The sequence below is a fragment of the Cnephaeus nilssonii genome (assembly GCF_951640355.1).
Source record: "Cnephaeus nilssonii genome assembly, chromosome: 19".
NCBI classification, from domain to species: domain Eukaryota; kingdom Metazoa; phylum Chordata; class Mammalia; order Chiroptera; family Vespertilionidae; genus Cnephaeus; species Cnephaeus nilssonii.
The window spans coordinates 32,014,119-32,032,596 of NC_137090.1; the positions used below are offsets into that span (position 1 = coordinate 32,014,119).

Genomic DNA, 18,478 nt, shown 5'->3' on the forward strand with positions numbered 1-18,478 from the left:
GAAAGAAGCTATACATAAAAGACTCTGTGATTCAATTTATATAAAGTTCCGGAACAGACAAAACAAATCTGTGGTGGTAGAAATGAGAATAGTGGTAACCTCTGAGCAGGAATGGTTTTGACAGGAAAGAGGCAAAGGGGCCTTCTGGGTTGTTGAAATGCTTAAATTCTTGATCTGGATTTTAACCATGGAATAAAAATGTGTCCCATTACACATTCTGTGTGGGTAAAAAGAAATTGAATTACTGTTCACTTAGGATTTGTATACTTTACTATATCTTACAACTCTATAAAAATAATAGTAATAATATAGTTTCTACCTTAAAGAACTTAAAATCTATTAGGGGTGGAGGGATGGAGAGAATGAGGAAGAAGTAGCTCCTTTGCTAAACATGGGATTTAACTCAATTGTGTGAACAGCTAAACGTGTAGTCTTTTTTGTTAATCCTCACCTGAGAATATTTTTTCCATTGCTTTTCAGAAAGTGGGGGGTGGGAGGGTAGCAGTGGGTGGTGAGAAAGAGAGAAACATTGATGTGAGAGACACATTGATTGGTTGCCTGCTGCACGTGCCCCAACTGGGGGCAGAGAGCAAACCCACAACCCAGGTACATACCCTTGACCAGGAATCGAACCTGAGACCCTTTTATGCGCTGGCCTCTGCTCTAACCAGGGACAACACCAGCCAGAGCAAAATTTCTAGTCTTTATATTTAGGATTGAGATTATTCACAACAATTGTTTTATTGATAAAGGGCTAACTAAAAAAATAAAAAAACTAAGCCGTTTACTCATTAAGTAACCAATTTCTATGACTCGCCTAACATTCAGAGGTTAAAATTCTAAACGACGACTATCATAATGAGCTTTTGTCCAGTTCATAAGCGTTTTGAGAAATATGCTGAAACACTGTTTGGTAATGATTATTATTTAAGCTTTCATTTGTTTTTTAATTTAAAAAGTATGGCTACTTTTTTTGTATTTGAGATCCTTTGAAGGGTTGTTGGTATTTTGGGATACTTTAACTCTTAAGCATCCTCCTCTATTTACAAGATAAGGTTAATCTGACAAGTCTATTTAAATAAGGAGTCAGGCATGAAGACTGGAGTTTGAAAATCTGCTACTGTTCTTTCTAATTTACTTCCCACTTCTGAGATTCCTGGATAATTTCTCCTGGCCTTAGTTCTGTGCCACTTTGAAACACTGTGGCATACCATTCTCTGATAACATTTTTAGGTAGAACAGGAATAAAAAACAACAGGTGGTTAAAAAATTCCATCCAGAGTTTAAAATATTGCACCTTTGAAGCTAACAATCACAGCTAAATGCTTGAGTGCAAATGTCTAACCCTGTCTTATATGGCTTTTCTACAAAAAGCCTCATCAAATTTGGAGTAAAAAAGCCTCTTTCTTCTCTATCAAGGTTTAAATGTATGGTTGTCACTTTCTTCTAGATAACCTCTAATTATAGCAGATAGATTTGAAGTGTGAAATAGCTTTATCTAATGGACGCCGTCACTCATGGCATTCTGTTTTCCCGCAAGACAGGATGTATGTTGTTCAGATACAGAGTTTAGAGTCCAAAAGATGTCAAGTAAAACACTAATTTCTAGCTGCCTTCCTCAGGCATCAGATATTCATGTTAAAAATTGTTCTATCACATAATGAGAAATGAATTTGCATGTATTTTTGACACACTAATTATAGATTTTTTAAATATAGAAATGAAATCTTTTATATGATAAAAAATTATTCTTTAAAGAAACTGGAAAATCTGTTATTTTTCCTAAGTATAAACATTTTAATTCAGAAAGGAAAAATAGATATTCTTTATAATAAACATCTAAACTATTTTAAAACGTTTATGTTTAACTGGTTTTAAAGTAGGTGAAGGCTTTTTCATTACAGAAGGTTTTAGTTTAATTTAAAATTTTAAAGTGACAAATGCTTGGCTGAAAAAAGAATAACCTTTAAAATGAGCAAGGTTTTTTCCACATGTAAATTGCAAGAGGAAAAGAAAGGGAGATGAAGGAGAAATCTGTAGATTAAAAGACATAAATCAACCATAACATGTAAATCTTATTTAGCTCCTGATTTAGACTAACAAACTTTAAAAAAAAAGGAAATTGGGAAATTGAGCACTGCGTATTTGGTGGTATTAAGAAACATGCATGTATATATGGTACATTGGTCATTTCTTTGTTCTTATTCCTAGTAAACTGGTATTAATTCAGTTTAAAAAATAAAATATTAAATTTTTATATTTGATAATTGTGTTTTTTATGTTTTTTATCTTTTAGAGATACTGACCAATGTATGGCTAAAATAAACCTAGTATTTATATGTTCAAAATTATATAGGGAGAGTGGAGGATATAGATGAAACAAGAATGGATGGTCATGTATAGATCACAACCAAGCTTACATGAGTATTTACATAATTACATGAGTATTCTTTATACTATTCTGCCCATTTTATGTATTTAAAATGATCCATAATTTTAAAAAATTTTCTTAATAAATAAGCTCAAGATCAGAAAATTTGAATTTGTACTGCCACACAATTTACTTCCTGTTAAATAACTTCTTCCCTGTCCTTTGAGCCTGGTATTTTTCATTAGCAAGATAGGTTTAGATTCTTAAATGTGACATCATAATTGGGACTTAAAAGAGTAGCTAGTAGGGGAAGTAAGCCTATTTGTTATGTTTCAATGGCATACTACATTGAGAGTATGCTGCTTTTATAAAGGACTTGAATTTCAGATGCCATAAAGTATTTTTTTCCCACCTGAGTGACTTTTTGGGGGACTTGGAATAAAATTCAAAATGCTTAACACAATTTAAATAAATTTTATGTGATTATCCCCTGCCTTTCTCTTCAGTTTTATCCCAGCCTGTTTTCCTCCCACCCACTATATTCCATAAGCACTGGCGTTTCTGCTTCTAGAATCTCCTGGTTCTTTCTTGCCTCAATGACTTACATTTGCCTGACCAAATTCTATTCAGCCTTCCACTCAGAGTAATATTACCACAAGGAAGCTTTTTCTCCACACTCCTCTTTACTTTTTCCCTGCATAATAATAAATGTCATAATTATATATTTGTGTAACTGTTTAATGCCTTCCTCTTCCCTAGTCATGAGAGTAGGAATATTAGTTTTGTTCTTATAACCCAAGAGCCCGCCATAGTGCCTGCCAGGTAGAATACACTTATTGAAACATTTTTTTAACAGAAGGATAAAGGAATAAATGGTAGGTATGGCTCCTTGTGCTCTTAGAGCAATACTGATTATTAAAAGTAGAACATTTCTTTCTAACACGGTCCTATTCAGGGGTTCTGGTGGCATTTAGTATAACCCAATTGCCTCTCTCATTTGGTTTAGATAGAATTATCTTTTAGGTAGTAAATTTATAAACCCATCTTAATGTTCAGGACTATGTTTATTGACTGATAAGTTTAGTTAATCTCAGTGGGCAATTGTAACTAAACCTTAAATCATTAACGTGTTAACAGTATTTACTTGCACTTATGTCATATGTTGTTTCCTTTATAGTTCTCTAAATTTTACTTTTTTTTCCCTTTTCTCAGGTACTCTCTGCCCTTGACATACTCCAACCTCCACACATTGACTATTTTGAAGAAATGTATCCTAACCAGGGAATGTGAAAGAAGGGGACACTTTTTTTTATTAATTTGTTCTTCTAGCACCTTTTTGGGGTTCTTGCCTTGAAGTGTATTAAATTTCATCCTTGCAGAAGTGGTTGAGTACCTGGAACCAGGTAATTTTGAAATCCCAAGTATCTGGCAGAGCTTAGTATTATCAATATATCCTGAGTAATGATACCACAAAACAGGACTTCTGAGCAGAAATTTTACTTAATCTGCACAGATTCTTTAGATGGGTTATTACCATCCCCATTTTGCAGATGAAACCAGTGAGGCAGCTAAGTTGCAGTGGAACTCAATAAAGTGCTCTTGTGACTATACAATAACTGCCTGTCAGTCAAGAGGATAATATTGCCCTGTTTCCTACCGCTTGGAGTAAGGTGAAAATTAAAGAGCTAGTAATGTAATTTAAATGTCCCAAGTTCCTTGGAATAATGGCAGTGGTGATGGTGATGGTAATAGACATCACTTACGTGAGTTTTTATCAAATGCAAGGCACAATTCTAAGTTCTTTGGACAAATGAGTTTATTTAATCCCTATAACAGCCATCTGGGGAAGGTATTGTGAACATTCCCATTTAACAGAAGAGGAAATTGAGGCACAAAAGATTTAAAAAAAAAAACTTGACCAATTTCACAGAGTAAGTAAATATTGGGGATGGGGTTCAATTCCAAGCAGTCTGACTATGTAGTTCAGTCCCTACATACATGATTCAGGATAGAGGCTTTAACATTCTCCTATCACTACTACAGTTAATTTTTAAAAATAGCATATTAGGTATCATGGATAATAATAAACTGTAAAATAATGCCTGGTAATAGTTCCTGGGACTATGCATGGAAAATATTAAGACTTAAGTTAGGCCATCTGACATTCCTAGGCAAAACATCATCATTTACCATTCTGTATTTAACTTGGTAAGCTTTAAGTAAAAGACAGGAAGTCCTAAATCATTAATTTAGTGAGCTCATGATAGTACTGTTTATTCACTCAAGGCTTTTTATTAGCACTAGGCCTGTGACTCAGAATGGAAATCAATATAAAAGCAAGATGCTTTTTCTGATTGAACAGTGAGCTAAACTAAAATCTCATTCTTACTCAAGAGGTAGGTAATTCCATACTAGACACTTATCTTTGATATTTTTCTTAATAATTTGGAACAATTAAGAGCTTCCCGAGGGGAAAGAGAGCAGTTAAAGTATTAGGGAATTGGGAAACCATGTGAGGTGATAGAATTGTCACTGATCAACATTGGGATGTTTTGATCTAATAAACCAAAAGCTCTTTAATGCTGTAATCCTTGATGATATTTTAACCCATGAATCTCTTATGGAATTAATCCCTTTGCAAAGGGTTAATTCAGTGAACTTGGGGTACTCCAGCCCTGCACATTCTAAAGAAGGGACTGGCCCTTGACTGACTCCTGGCTGGTGAGAGTGTCTTTGAATACCTGAGGTCTTGGGCCATGCCAGGTGGTTCTGACACCCCTCCCTCCCGCTTTTTTTTTTAGTTCAAAATTAACTTAAAGATAGAAGAACTGAGAAAGTTCTTCTCTCCTGACTATATGTCAGTAGTAGCCACTAAGGAAAAAGCATTAACAATTCCTTTTCGTTGATGGGAAGAAAATCTACATACTAGGAGACACTCCTATGAGTGTGTACTACTAACTCTACCTCTTTGGAAATAAAGTTGCTGATACCAAACCTTGAAATAAGAAGAAATCCTCTTTAGTAAATAAGAGTTTTACTCTATTATAGGCTGTGTCAGGGGTCCGCAAAATCACCCTCAGGTTCAATGAAAGCACTCAGAGGACCCAGGAAAGCTGTTTTACTCGTGGTTAGAGATTAAAATCAGCAAAGGAAAAAGGTGCATAAGGCAGAGTTCAGGAGAAACTGGGCACAAAGTTCTAGTTCTCTCCTGTTGGAATTGCACAAATAGTGCTTAATTCTCCCAGCAACAATGTATGAAAACACAGGCAACCTTGTCAACTAGGGAGGCTCACATGAGCCTTGGCGTCCAGGGTTCTAATTCGACATTGGTAAGTAAGCATAGAGCACCCAAGAAACTGATCTTAGCTACTCAGTCTCCAGCCTTCCACCCTTCTCCCTACCCAGAGTTGAAACTAATACAACTTGAACCAAGGCTCCAAGCAAACAAAAACAGGCGTATACCATGAATCACATTGTTAGCCTAAACTGTGGTGTGGCCAAAGCCCCAGGTATACGGAGATATTCTTATGAGGCAGGATTTGCAGGAGTGCAAAGGTTATTTCCCAGGAGCCAGTCCTAAACTTTTGAAACGTATAGGATTTTGGTAGCCCAGATCTGCTGTGTTAACACTTTATTGAATATAGACCTTCAGTGGGGAAAGAATGTTTTCATATAAGATAATGAGTGAATGTGGGTATATTTAATAAATGCCAGGTATATTTAGATTCTCTTCACTGAACACTCAGCTATTCATTCTATATATATAATTTCCTGTCGTTTTTTAAAAATATATTTTATTGATTTTTTACAGAGAGGAATGGAGAGGGATAGAGAGTCAGAAACATCGATGAGAGAGAAACATCAATCAGCTGCCTCCTGCACACCCCCCACTGGGGATGTGCTCTCAACCAAGGTACATGCCCTTGACCGGAATCGAACCTGGGACCTTTCAGTCCGCAGGCCGACTCTCTATCCACAGAGCCAAACCGGTTAGGGCTATATTTCCTATCTTATATTTCAAGCATGAATTGTTTATATTAGGTTTTAGTTTCATGTACTTGGGTTTGTCATTTCTTTAAAAACCCTATATATGTTTCTATAAGCTAGGAGTTCTTAACCACTTATAATTATTGACCATAATTTAATTAAATCTGGGAGAGAATTGATTCATTATTATTGTAAACTAGCAGCCCGTTTGCACGAAGATTCGTGCAATAGACCTTCATTCACCTGGCTGCCTGCACCAGTTTTCTGCTGGCACCGGGGACCCAGGCCTTGGCTGTGGCCACCGCCTTCTGCCTTCTTTCAGGGTTGGGGCTTGGCCCCGGGCGGCGGCCTTGGCTCTGCTGCACCCCAGCCTCCCTGCTACGGATCGGATCGTAGGAGCCGACCCCTGGTCATTGCCTGCAATCCCTGCAGGCTCCCCGCTGGTGCCCAAGGCCGGGAAAACCTCCGCCCGAGGCTTTCCTGGCCTTGGGCTCCGCCACACCCCAATGTCCCTGCAGCGGTTTCCTGGTGGGCGTGGCTTGTGGGTGTAGCGAAGGTACGGTCAATTTGCATATTACTCTATTATTAGGTAGGATACTTGCAAAGCAGAGGAAGAGTTAGTACCGTTATGATTATTTTAAATCCTTGAGTGGCATAGGTGGTATAGTAGCTGTTGGTAGCTGATTTCAGTCCATTTCATTAGTTGGCAGAATGTTTCTATAAAATTCCTCTCCCCAAAATTGCTCGTGAATGTTTAAATAAAAGACTTTGCCATTATATATTTACTAGAGGCCGGGTGCACGAAATCCTTGTGGGAGCACCACTCAGCCAGAAGCCAGCTCACTGCTCCTTAGCACTTCCATGGAGGCAGGAGAGGCTTCCTCCACCTCTGCTGCGCTCGCCAGCCGTGAGCCCGGCTTCTGGCTGAGCAGCACTCCCCCTGTGGGAGCGCACTGACCACCAGCGGGCAGCTCCTGCATTGAGCATCTGCCCCCTGGTGGCCAGTGCCCATCATAGTGACCGGTCATTCTGCTGGTCGGTCCGCTGGTCGGTCAATTTGCATATTAGGGTTTATTATATAAGATGGAACCCTCTTGTATACCATTTACTTAAATGTTTTACTTTCTTATTTTTTTACCTTCAAGTTTAAAAATTGACACTTGTTTTCACAGTAATTAGCTGGCTACAGATGGAAAAATCTTTCAAACCTAAACTTCAGTATTCTTGTTTTCTCTTGTATAATATTTTGCTTTATGTAGAATGATGCACAGAAAAAAAGTGTTTTCCAGTGGTGGTGCCATTTGGAAAACACCAAATCCTTTAACATAAAAAGGAATTAAACCTATAGCTGCCACGGGATTATAAAGACTTTTTAGGAAGGCATGATTTAGCTTGGCATACAGGGTACTAAAAATAGGTTTTTAAATGGAAACATAAGAAATGCCTTAGTTACATATATGCTCTGTCTTTGCTGATTCTTTTAATATCCTAAATAGGAATTTTCTGTGTCCTGTGCTTTTTAGTATAAATATGCTGTAGCCAAAGGAAAAAAATTTTTCTGTAATTTCCATCTGAAAAATATGACAACATAATACATCAAGTATGAAAATATTGAAGATTTAAAAGGATCTTAAGTTACTATTTTATTTCAACTTAATATATTATTTATCTGTGTTAGCAGCTCCCTCTGTAGTATCTCAGTAATATGACATGCATTACATGTGGTTTTAGTTGATGGTGTGTGTTTTTTAATTGGATGATTACTCTGTCTTGGTAGATTTTAGAATGAGTAATGTTTTGTTTTCTTCTAAAATATATATCTTTTTATTGATTTCAGAGAGGAAGGGAGAGGGAGAGAGATAGAAACATCAATGATGAGAGAAAATCATTGATTGGCTGCTTTCTGCACGTCCCACAGTGGGGAGGGTAAGAATTGAGCCCGCAACCTGGGCATGTGCCCTGACCAGGAATTGAACTGTGACCTCCTGGTTCATAGGTCGACACTCAACCACTGAACCATGCCAGCCAGGCAGAATAGGTAATGTTTTGAGTTTCAAATATATATTCATGGAATTGTTCTTTGAGAAAACTTTTGATATCTGTTGGAGGCTCTGTCATTATAGGTAAATTCTAAGTATATTGCTTTGCATCTAATGGATGTTGTAATACTTAGTTGATAAAGGAATCAGTTCATAGGGTCAAAAATCTTACCTTATAAAACAGTAATATGCAAATTGACCGCACCTTCGCTACACCCAAGCCACGCCCACCAGCCAAAGCCACGCCCACCAGCCAATCAGGGCGAGTATGCAAATTACCCAACAAAGATGGCGGCGGGGGCGGAGCGCGGCGCGGCGGGGGCGGAGCACGGCGCGGCGGGGGCGGAGCGTGGCGGGGGCGGAGCGCGGCGGGGCGGGGCGGAGCGCGGCGGGGGCGGCGGGGGCCGGCGGAGCGCGGCGGGGGCGGCGCGGCGGGGGCGGAGCGCGGCGCGGCGGGGGCGGAGCGCGACGGGGCCGGCGGGGGCGGAGCGCGGCATGGCGGGGGCGGAGCGCGGCGGAGCGTGGCGCGGCGGGGGCGGAGCGTGGCTGGGGCCATTGAGAGGCACGGATCTGCTGCCACTGAGGGGGGCTACCCTGCTGTTGAGAGGCGCCCCCTGCGCCTCTCAACAGCAGGGTAGCCCCCCTCAGCGGCCGCAGACCATCAAAAGTGGGGGAGCTGGGTGCCTGTCTGCTCCGGCACCAGCGGACAGGCACCCAGATCCACCGCGAAAAGCGAAAGCGTGTATGGGACCCTACACGTGCATGATTCAATCATGCACTGGGCCTCTAGTATATATATATTTGTCATTATTTAAGCTGTAAAGGGAAAGAAGTAATCTTTTTGTTTGTTTTTTTGTATTTTATATGTTTTTTAAATTTGATTTCAGAGAGAGGAAAGGAGAGGTAGAGAAAGATAGAAACATCAATGATGAGAGAGAATCAATTTGCTGATTCTCTCTACTGAGGATCTAGCCTGAAACCCGGGCATGTGCCCTGACCAGGAATCAAACCATGACCTCCTGGTTCATGGGTTGACCCTCAATCACTGAGCAACACTGGCCGGGCAAAAGAAATAATATTCCACTGTATATATGTACCACATCATTACCCTTTTTTCTAAGATGAGAAAATTGGGATGTTATATTGCATATGCAACTTTTAAACCAGAAGATGTATTTAAAACTAATTGAATAGTTAATATTTTAGAAATATCTGAAGTCTATGGACATTTTGATAATCATTGTATACAATAAAAGTATCATCATATAGTATCATGCAGTTAATCATATATCTTTTTCTGAAACTGTAATAAAGTGATTACATTTTGCCCACCAAAAATCTAGCTTGGGTTTTGAAAGACTATGCATCTTTAAATAATTCCTTAAGCAACTTTTAAAAAGACAGTGTCTAGATTATAACTGTCTACAATCTACCTAGAAGGCACACCGGATTTAACAGAAGTCAAGTATGGAAGGAGCAATACATTCTACCACGACCTCTGTATCATATAGCTTTTGTTTTTTTCATATTTTTTAAATCTAATATATCAACCTAGAAAATATATTCTTTAATAATTAAGAAAGATTATGTATTTTTCTGAGCTGAACTGTTAGCTTGCTAAAGCATTGCATTATTCATTTTACACTTTGAGTTTCTGTTTGGAAGTCTGTATGAAAACAGTTTGGCACTTAATTACTTTGAGCCTACTGAAATTTAATCCAAGAGAAACCGGTGCTAATTGTTGATTGGGAAACATTATTTATCCTGCTTCAGTCAGGATTCTGGACTCTATACAAAAACAAGCTCCTTTCCAGAAAGTACTGGATGCCAACTGGATTAGAAATAAAAATCTGCCTTGCTTTGGGAAAAGCTTTAAAAAAGAAAAGTTTTAATTGATTTCAGAGAGGGAGAGAGAAATATCAATAATGAGAGGGAATCATTGATTGGCTGTCTCCTGCGCAACCCCTACTGGTAATCGAGCCCACAACTCGGGCATGTGCCCTTGATCAGAACCGAACCCAGAACCCTTCAGTCCGCAGGCCGACGCTGTAGCCACAGAGCCAAACCAGCTAGGGCGGGAAAAGCTTATTTTTAACTTAATCTTAGTATTTTATGGAGACGAATATAGGTGGTTCAGGTCTTATGTGCTAGAAGCAATTACAACCTAAAACCAATGGAAATGAGAAATTTAATAGAGTGACCATGGGTCCCAGTTTGCCAAGACTCGTGGATTTTACCTGATGTCCTGATATAATAAGTTCTTCCTTTCACTTTCAGAAGTGCCCCTGTTTGGATAATAGGTTTGGCTTGTGCAGGCAACGTTAAAACTGGAATCTCTTGTCATAAAGGCAGCGAGGGGAACTTACATGTCCATCTCAGCCAGTTCGAGTCCTTGGTAGGCAGTCATGTAGTTTTTGGGTCTCCAGCTATAATAGTTTAATTGATAGTATTGTACAATATTTTATAGCAACATTTTATAATTTAAAGAATATTCAGTATATGATTCTCTGGTGCTATGAAACAGCTCTAGGAGCCAGTGAAGAGCGAAAAACAAAAACAAAATGGGTGTATATACATATACATAAGTGTACTCTTTCTGCAACAACAGTACCAGAAATCTGCATCCCAGGAGCTGTGATGATTGCCATATTGTTAGGATGTCTTTCTTCATTTATTCCATAAGCATCAGCATCAACTATGTTCCTAAAACCAGGAATTTTTTTTATTATTATTTTGCTTACTGTTGTATTCCCAGTCCTTAGAACAATGTCTGACATATAGGAGGTGCTAAATAAGTACTGTATTTGTAAAAATTAATGAATAAGATAGTCTCTGCCTTCCAGGTTTGTAATCTAGTGGGGGATACAATCATACAAATAACTAGAGGCCTGATGCACGAAATTCGTGCAAGCGGCTTGGCCCTCGAAACCCTGGCTGCCTCGGCCCTCACAGCCCTGGCTTCATCTGGAAGGTCATCCAGATGGTTGTTTTGCTGTTCAGTCTAATTAGCATATTAGCTCTTTACTATATAGGATAATCATCATTTAGGTTGGAGAGTATAGCAATAGAAAAGATCTTAATGTGCCTTTAAAGGTTGGGATCCACTAGACTAAAGGACGAGTGATTATCCGCATGTATGTTGGAGGGATTTTAAATATGCAAATATAAGCCAGTTGTTTGTGCCATCTTGCTAAGATTGGGATTGTTGTGATAAGAGATTGTGGAATTAATTTCTGGTCTGTCTTTTTTTAAAGGAGAGATCTTAGAGGATTAGCCCTGAAACCAACCATAGCCTGGGAAAAGGGTAGGGGAGAAGGTAGCAGCTCTTTAAATGGAGACCAAGTTCTCCATAATCATGTTCACACTCTTCATCCATCATAAATGCTTTTTGACAACCAAATTAACTGTGATTGATCTACAAATTTTTTAAGGCCTCAAGACCTAATTCATCTTCTGTTTAAGCTTTAAGAAACTCAGACTATATCATATTTTAAGCAAAGTTCTAACTTTATTTTCATTCTGACATATCAGCAGTAGAAAGGGAAGCATTTAAAGTGAGGTGTCAAAAGTTGAAGACTGGAGGAAGTGGAGGGACGGATTAAAAAAAGAAAGAGAGCCCGGCCGTCGTGGCTCATTGGTTGACCATTGACTTATGAACCAGGAGGTCATGGTTCAATTCCTGCTCGGGGCAAATACCCAGTTGTGGGCTCGATCCCCAGTGTGGGGCGTGCAGGAGGCAGCCAATTAATGATCCTCTCTCTTCATTGATTGTTTCTATCTCTCCCTCTTCATCTCTGAAATCAATAAAAATATGTTTTAAAAAAAGAGAACTCATGGACATGGACAACAGTGTGGTGATTTCGGGGAGAGGGATGGGTGGAGGTGGAAGAGAGCATAGAGGGGATAAATGGTGATGGATAAAACAAAAGTTTAAGGCTATATGTCAGAGTCTTGAGCTAATCATCCAAATCCTGTGCTTCATTCATTCTTTGAATGATGAGTTTTTTAACTTGTAGTAGATTCAAAGTCATGCATTTAAACTGAAGCATATGCAACACAGTTATGCTGGTGTTGAGAGAGGTACTTTAACACAAGCCCTCCGTTTTATATGGGGTTCAATCAAAGAAAACAGCACTCTGTTCCAATACCAGAGAACACAGTACTGTTGAATTTAGTGGGAAGTTAATAATATTGGTCCCCAACATAGTGTCTTCCCAGTTGATTTTTTGTGATACTTGATGTTTGTTTTATGCCCTAACTTCAGAACTTTGCCCTCAGGAAAGATGTACCAGCAGATAGTGTAAAGTACAACAGTCATTGCTGTTGTTCCTTTTTTTTTTCTTTTCTTTTTTTTAATATATTGTATTGATTTTTACGGAGAGGAGGAAAAAGGGATAGAGTTAGAAACATCGATGAGAGAGAAACATCGATCAGCTGCCTCCTGCATACGCCCTACTGGGGATCGAACCCACAACCAAGGTACATGCCCTTGACTGGACTCGAACCCAGGACCCTTAAGTCTGTGGGCCAGTGCTCTATCCGCTGAGCCAAACCGATGGGGGCCATTGCTGTTATTCTTAAGTTCATGATTCAGTAGATAATTGATAATTTTCAAATAATTATAATACCAGGTAAATCAGTTTTACAATAGAGATATTAACCAGTTTTTCTTAAGTAGAAAAACTCCTCTCTCCTCTTCTCCCCCTAAAACAGGAGTTTGGGAGACTGATCTGGACTTATAATTTTCATAGAATAAGATATTTTAATAGTCCTTCCTATATCAATCCATAGAGATCAATTACCTATAAGAATAAATATATTTTCTTTTTTTATATATATTATTGATTTAAGAAAGGAAGGGTGAGGGAGAGGAGAGAGAGAGAGAAACATCAATGATTAGAGAGGATCATGGATTGGCTGCCTCCCGCACGCCCCCTACTGGGGATCAAGCCTGCAACCCAAGAATGTGCCCAGACCAGGAATCGAACTGTGACCTCCTGGTTCATAGGTCGACACTTAAACCACTGAGCCACGCCGGCTGGGCAAATAAATATATTTTCAATATTTACAGTTGTATTCTTATTTTTCCACAAAATTTTAGGTAGCATCTGATTTCTCTTGGTGGGTCCATGCATAATAGAACATTCATTCCATAAATGTTACAAAGTGGGGACTATGAATAAGGCACTATGGCAGATCTTATATCTTCTTTCAGCTTTATTGAGAGATAATTGAAATATAACATCGTAATATCTAGACAGAGAAAGCAGATCCTTTAAAATGGACCACTTTAAAAATCTTCAACAAAAATTAATTTCACTGGTGATAGGTAGCACTGGGTAGGTAAGGTAAGGAAGTATTGATAGCTTGGCATATTGAGAGATTTGTCCTTCCTTCAGACTGCTGTTTGTGGTTGTTTATACCACTGATAGTAATGTAATCTACTCTTGATTTTAATGACACCATTCTTGCAGCTTTACAATAGAACAGACTGGAGTAAATTGCTCTCAAATTCTGTTGGGCAGAAGGACATTTGAAACCAGATTGTCTGGACACAGAATTAAGTTTTTCACCAATAAGAAAGGGTGAGTGAGTCTAATTTGAGGGCTCATTGTCTATTGGTGAAAGCGTTAAGATTTGTTGTATTGGCGAGAAGAAGCATGATGCGGTTTATATGACATGTACATTCTTTATCTTTTATATGGATTAAGAGGTGATTGGAGAATTTGCCTCTGCTTTTTATGAATTAAAAAAAATTAGAGAAGTAAAATGTTTCTAAACTAGGTAGAGGCTCTTCTTTCAAATAGCTTTTTTATTAATGTTCAGAAAAAAACTAGTGACTATTCCAGTCATTTCATTTGATTTCTGTTCCTTCCTTGGGTTTGTGTATATGTGCATTTACTTTGGATGGTTATGGTGGTAGGAGATTAGTAGTCACCAGGCTCTCCCATGTACATTTGACAGACACCGAGCTTGCCTTTGCTTTCTCTGGGGTATTTTGAGAAGAAGAAGTGAGGTTTGAAATAACATCATTTTCTCTAGAATGCTCTTTCTAATTTATTACATGTGTGTTTATAGCCTTAGTGACAAGGACTCAGCCAACAGAACCTCCTGGGCTATGTCAGAGTATATGGAATGATAGCTTTCCAGTTTTCAGGTGATAGAATTGATTTTTTTTTTTTTTAGTCAGTTTTAAATTTCAAATTAAAGGTAGTTTCAATTTTTTAATTTTTACCTTGGAAAGAAAAGGGAATTTGCCTTTGCCTGGGAAAGAGATGGTTGTATTCAAACATGTTAACAATGTGACCTTTCATTCCATTGATTTCTATAGAAAAGCACAGGCATGCTTCAGAAAAGGTCAGTGATTCTGATTGAAGCACACATGGATTATTTTCTACTTGCAAAGGCGCCCATGGTTTTTGTTGCAAAGAAGATGATGAGATTTAGGGCTAACCATTTGTTACAAGAGAAAACAATTCTCTCTTGATGCATCGATGTTTTTCTTTCACGTGGAAAGCATTGTTTGAAATCAACAATATCCATAAACCAGATTTTCATTATCCATGCTATTTAATGCCCTCATTTTTATTTCAGAGGCAGTTACATATCTGAGATCTAGGTTGAAATTTCCCTTCTCAGTGGATCAGATTTTTGGAACAAAACAAACCAAAATGTGTGTGTGTGTGTGTGTGTGTGTGTGTGTGTGTGTGTGTAAGAGATACTATTAAGTCTCAAATATTTATAGTTGTGAGATTTTCTTCTTTCAAACAGGAATGGCAGGATTTCAGAATTAATGCTTTTTTGGAGGTTAAGCATGTTTTAACTGCCATTCTTGGACTTTTCATAAAAGAGAATCCATAGCTTGGGGAGCCAGACTTAAGGATCTGCTTACTACAATTCACTGTGTCCTTTTGAAAAAATAACCTGCCTCATATTTATTCAAACATGCATCACACGAAGATGAAGACTTAAAAAAAAAATTGTGAAACTGTTGACCTATATGGGCACCTACTTAATAAATATTTAATATTGCAAGATTTCTTTTTCATAATCTGGCTTAGTGTTGGTTTCTGCCCAATATTAAATGAAAGAAAGAATGAATCAGTTTTCATTATCTGAAGTCAGTAAAAACTATTTAGGGATTAAAATTGTGTTTTCAAAACTTCCCATATTTATTCTGTAGGAAATAATTCGATACAACAGGCTCTTCATTTTCTTCTCAGCTAAATCAGTTAAATACCCTGTTTTGCTATATGAAAGTTTTAACACATTAATAGCTTTTCATACAACATCAGTTGCTCATTGCACATAGAACATTAAATGTGTTGAGACTTCAGTTTCATTGAGCAGGCAGAGCAGCCTGCTATAGTTCTAAACTCCAGATGGTGAGCTTTTGAACCTGATAGGTAGCTTTTTTATATAAGACCCTATCACAAGTTGTCACACGTATACACAACTTGAGCTTTCCAGAATGACTATTGTTACTAAAGTACTTACTTAGCAGTGCTTTCTTATTGTAAAGCACCTTATCAATAGTAAGAATTTATTCCTAATCCTATATAATAAAAGCCCAGCGACCATAACGGCAGAATGACCGCTTGACCAGTCACTATGAGGTGCACTGACCACCTCTCAGTCCCTCCCTTGGCAGGGGGCGGGACTGGCAAGCAGGCAGGATGGCCAACCTCTTGGTCCTTCTCCTCGGCTGTCAGACTCTGATTGCCCGATGGTGACTGGGGACCTGGGGGGTGGGTGGCGGGGGATGCGGGCAGCACCAGGCCAAGGCCCCCATCCTGCTGATCGCCACACACACACAGAAAGCAACCCTCGGCGGGGGCAGGGCCACAATCAGGCAGGACCGGCTGACCTCTTGGTTCCTCCCCCTGGCCCACAGGCTCCAATCACCTGATGGCAAACTGGGAACCTGGGTGGGTGGGGGCAGGGCCAGCTGCTGGCAACCGAGGAAGATGGCCCTGATCACTAGGCCTAGGGACTGTACCCACGCACAAATTTTGTGCGCCGGGCCTCTAGGAGTTTATAAATTCCTCCAGTTCTTATTGACTAGCTGTAATGTATCAGTTTTATTTTTCCCTTTTGTCTGAGAGGATGGGAACAATCTAAGTCATAGACTGGATGGCAAGCTTAAATAAACATGGGAATGTGGAAAATTGACCTTCATTGCATATTCTTAGTGCAGCAATTTTTAACCTTTTTCATCTCATGGTACACATAAACTACTAAAATTCTGTGGCACATCAAAAAATATTTTTTCGCCACTCTGACAAAAAATAGGTATAATTTTGATTTATTCACACCAGACAGTTAATTGTGTTGGCTGTTGTCATTATTTTTTATTTGAAAATCTAAGGGAAATACATAGTCAAGTATTGCATGTTTTAAAAATTCTTGTGGAACACCAGTGTGCCTCTTGAAGCACACTGGTTGAAAATCACTGTCTTAGAGGGTTGTTCTGTTAGGTAACTGACAAGCGTCTCCCTATTTTCTCCTTACAAAGCCTTGGTGGCTCCTCCAATACATGTTCTTGGTATCATGCACTTGGTAGAGTGTCTAACTAATAGCAGCCTAAAACCAGTCTCCTTCTCCATTCCTTCTGCCTGCCATACTCAATATCCCTTAGTTTTGCTGCTTGACAGTAGTATTGAGTTTAGTGATTTACTATCACATCATGAGACAGGAACTAAATCCTCATCCTCTGTTTATTTCAAAATCCTTATGATTGGTTCAGGGCCTACCTAGCCAGCATATTCTTCTAGCTTGAGGTAATAGAAACAAAATCTATTATAGTGGAACCTAGAACCAGACTGCCTAGATTTGAATCCCAGCTTTGTCTTTTACTACCTGTGTGATCTTGGTTCAGTTTCCTGGTTTATAAAATGAGAATAATAATTGTACTTACTAATAGACTTATTTTGAGGATTGAACTGGAATGGGAAGATGATAGATAGACTGACAGACAGAAACTGATCGATGTAGAGGTTAGTGAAGCATAGACAATAGGAATTCCTATGAACTTTCTGATACAGAGCATGTCAAACTCACCAACAGATGTCATTAGAAAGGTCTCATCATAAACAAATGGATTTTCATAATGTCCTATCAATAACAAGCCTAGCCTGTTTATAGCGAGGTTTTTAAAAAACAACAACACACAGCCCTAACCAGTTTGGCTCAGTGGATAGGGTGTTGGCCTGTGGACTGAAGGGTCCCGGGTTCAATACCTTGTTAAAGGCACATGCCCAGGTTGCAAGCTCGATCCCCAGTGGGGGCCGTGCAGGAGGCAGCCAATCAATGATTCTCTCTCATCATTGATGTTTCTCTCTCTCTCCCACTCCCTTCCTCTCTGAAATCAATAAAAATATATTAAAACACACACACACAACATAAGATGTGAACTCTTAATGAGGAATGGGTTATTATATAGAGAGGATTTGTAAAAACAAAACAAGAAAATACCAAGATGTAAACTGTTAATGAGGAATGGGTTGTTAACCTCAACACTTCATATTCCCTTACCTGGTCTCTTCTTCCCAGAAAATATATATAATATACAACTTGTTAGCACCTCCAAGTTTTTAATTACCTTTACCAAACCTTTCTCTTTTTTAAAAAAAAAATATATATATTTTATTGATTTTTTTACAGAGAGGAAGGGAGAAGGATAGAGAGTTAGAAACATTGATGAGAGAGAAACATTGATCAGCTGCCTCCCGCACACCCCCTACTGGGGATGTGCCCACAACCAAGGTACATGCCCTTGACCAGAATCGAACTTGGGACCCCCTCAGTCCTCAGGCCGACACTCTATCCACTGAGCCAAACCAACTAGAGCTGAACCTTACTTATTAAAAGGATATACATAATTTCCTCCTTCAGCCTGCCATCCCAAGAACCACTCCCCTTTCAAGCCCCATAGTAGCAGTCACATCCCCTAGTAGTGGTCCCTTCCTGGTTGCATAAAGATTACTTAGGGTTTAGTGTATTAGCAAATCCTGAGGTTGTTTTAAGTCCAACTCACAGTTGGCATTTTTTTCACTGTGCTTTGAAGAGAGTCACTATACAT

At 38.9% G+C, this 18,478-nt stretch overlaps 1 protein-coding gene across 3 annotated transcripts in view; it reads left to right on the plus strand.

Moving 5' to 3' along the window:
• Positions 1-18,478, plus strand: part of NLK (nemo like kinase) — a 136,693-nt gene that overhangs the window by 74,002 nt on the left and 44,213 nt on the right. For all 3 annotated transcript variants that reach the window (XR_013815055.1, XM_079797862.1, XM_079797863.1), the window contains exon 3: positions 3,584-3,639. Coding sequence is in view for 2 of the 3 variants with exons in the window: in XM_079797862.1 (XP_079653988.1) it covers positions 3,584-3,639 (56 nt within the window). In the remaining variant the exon portion in view is untranslated. The remainder of the gene's footprint in view (positions 1-3,583; positions 3,640-18,478) is intronic.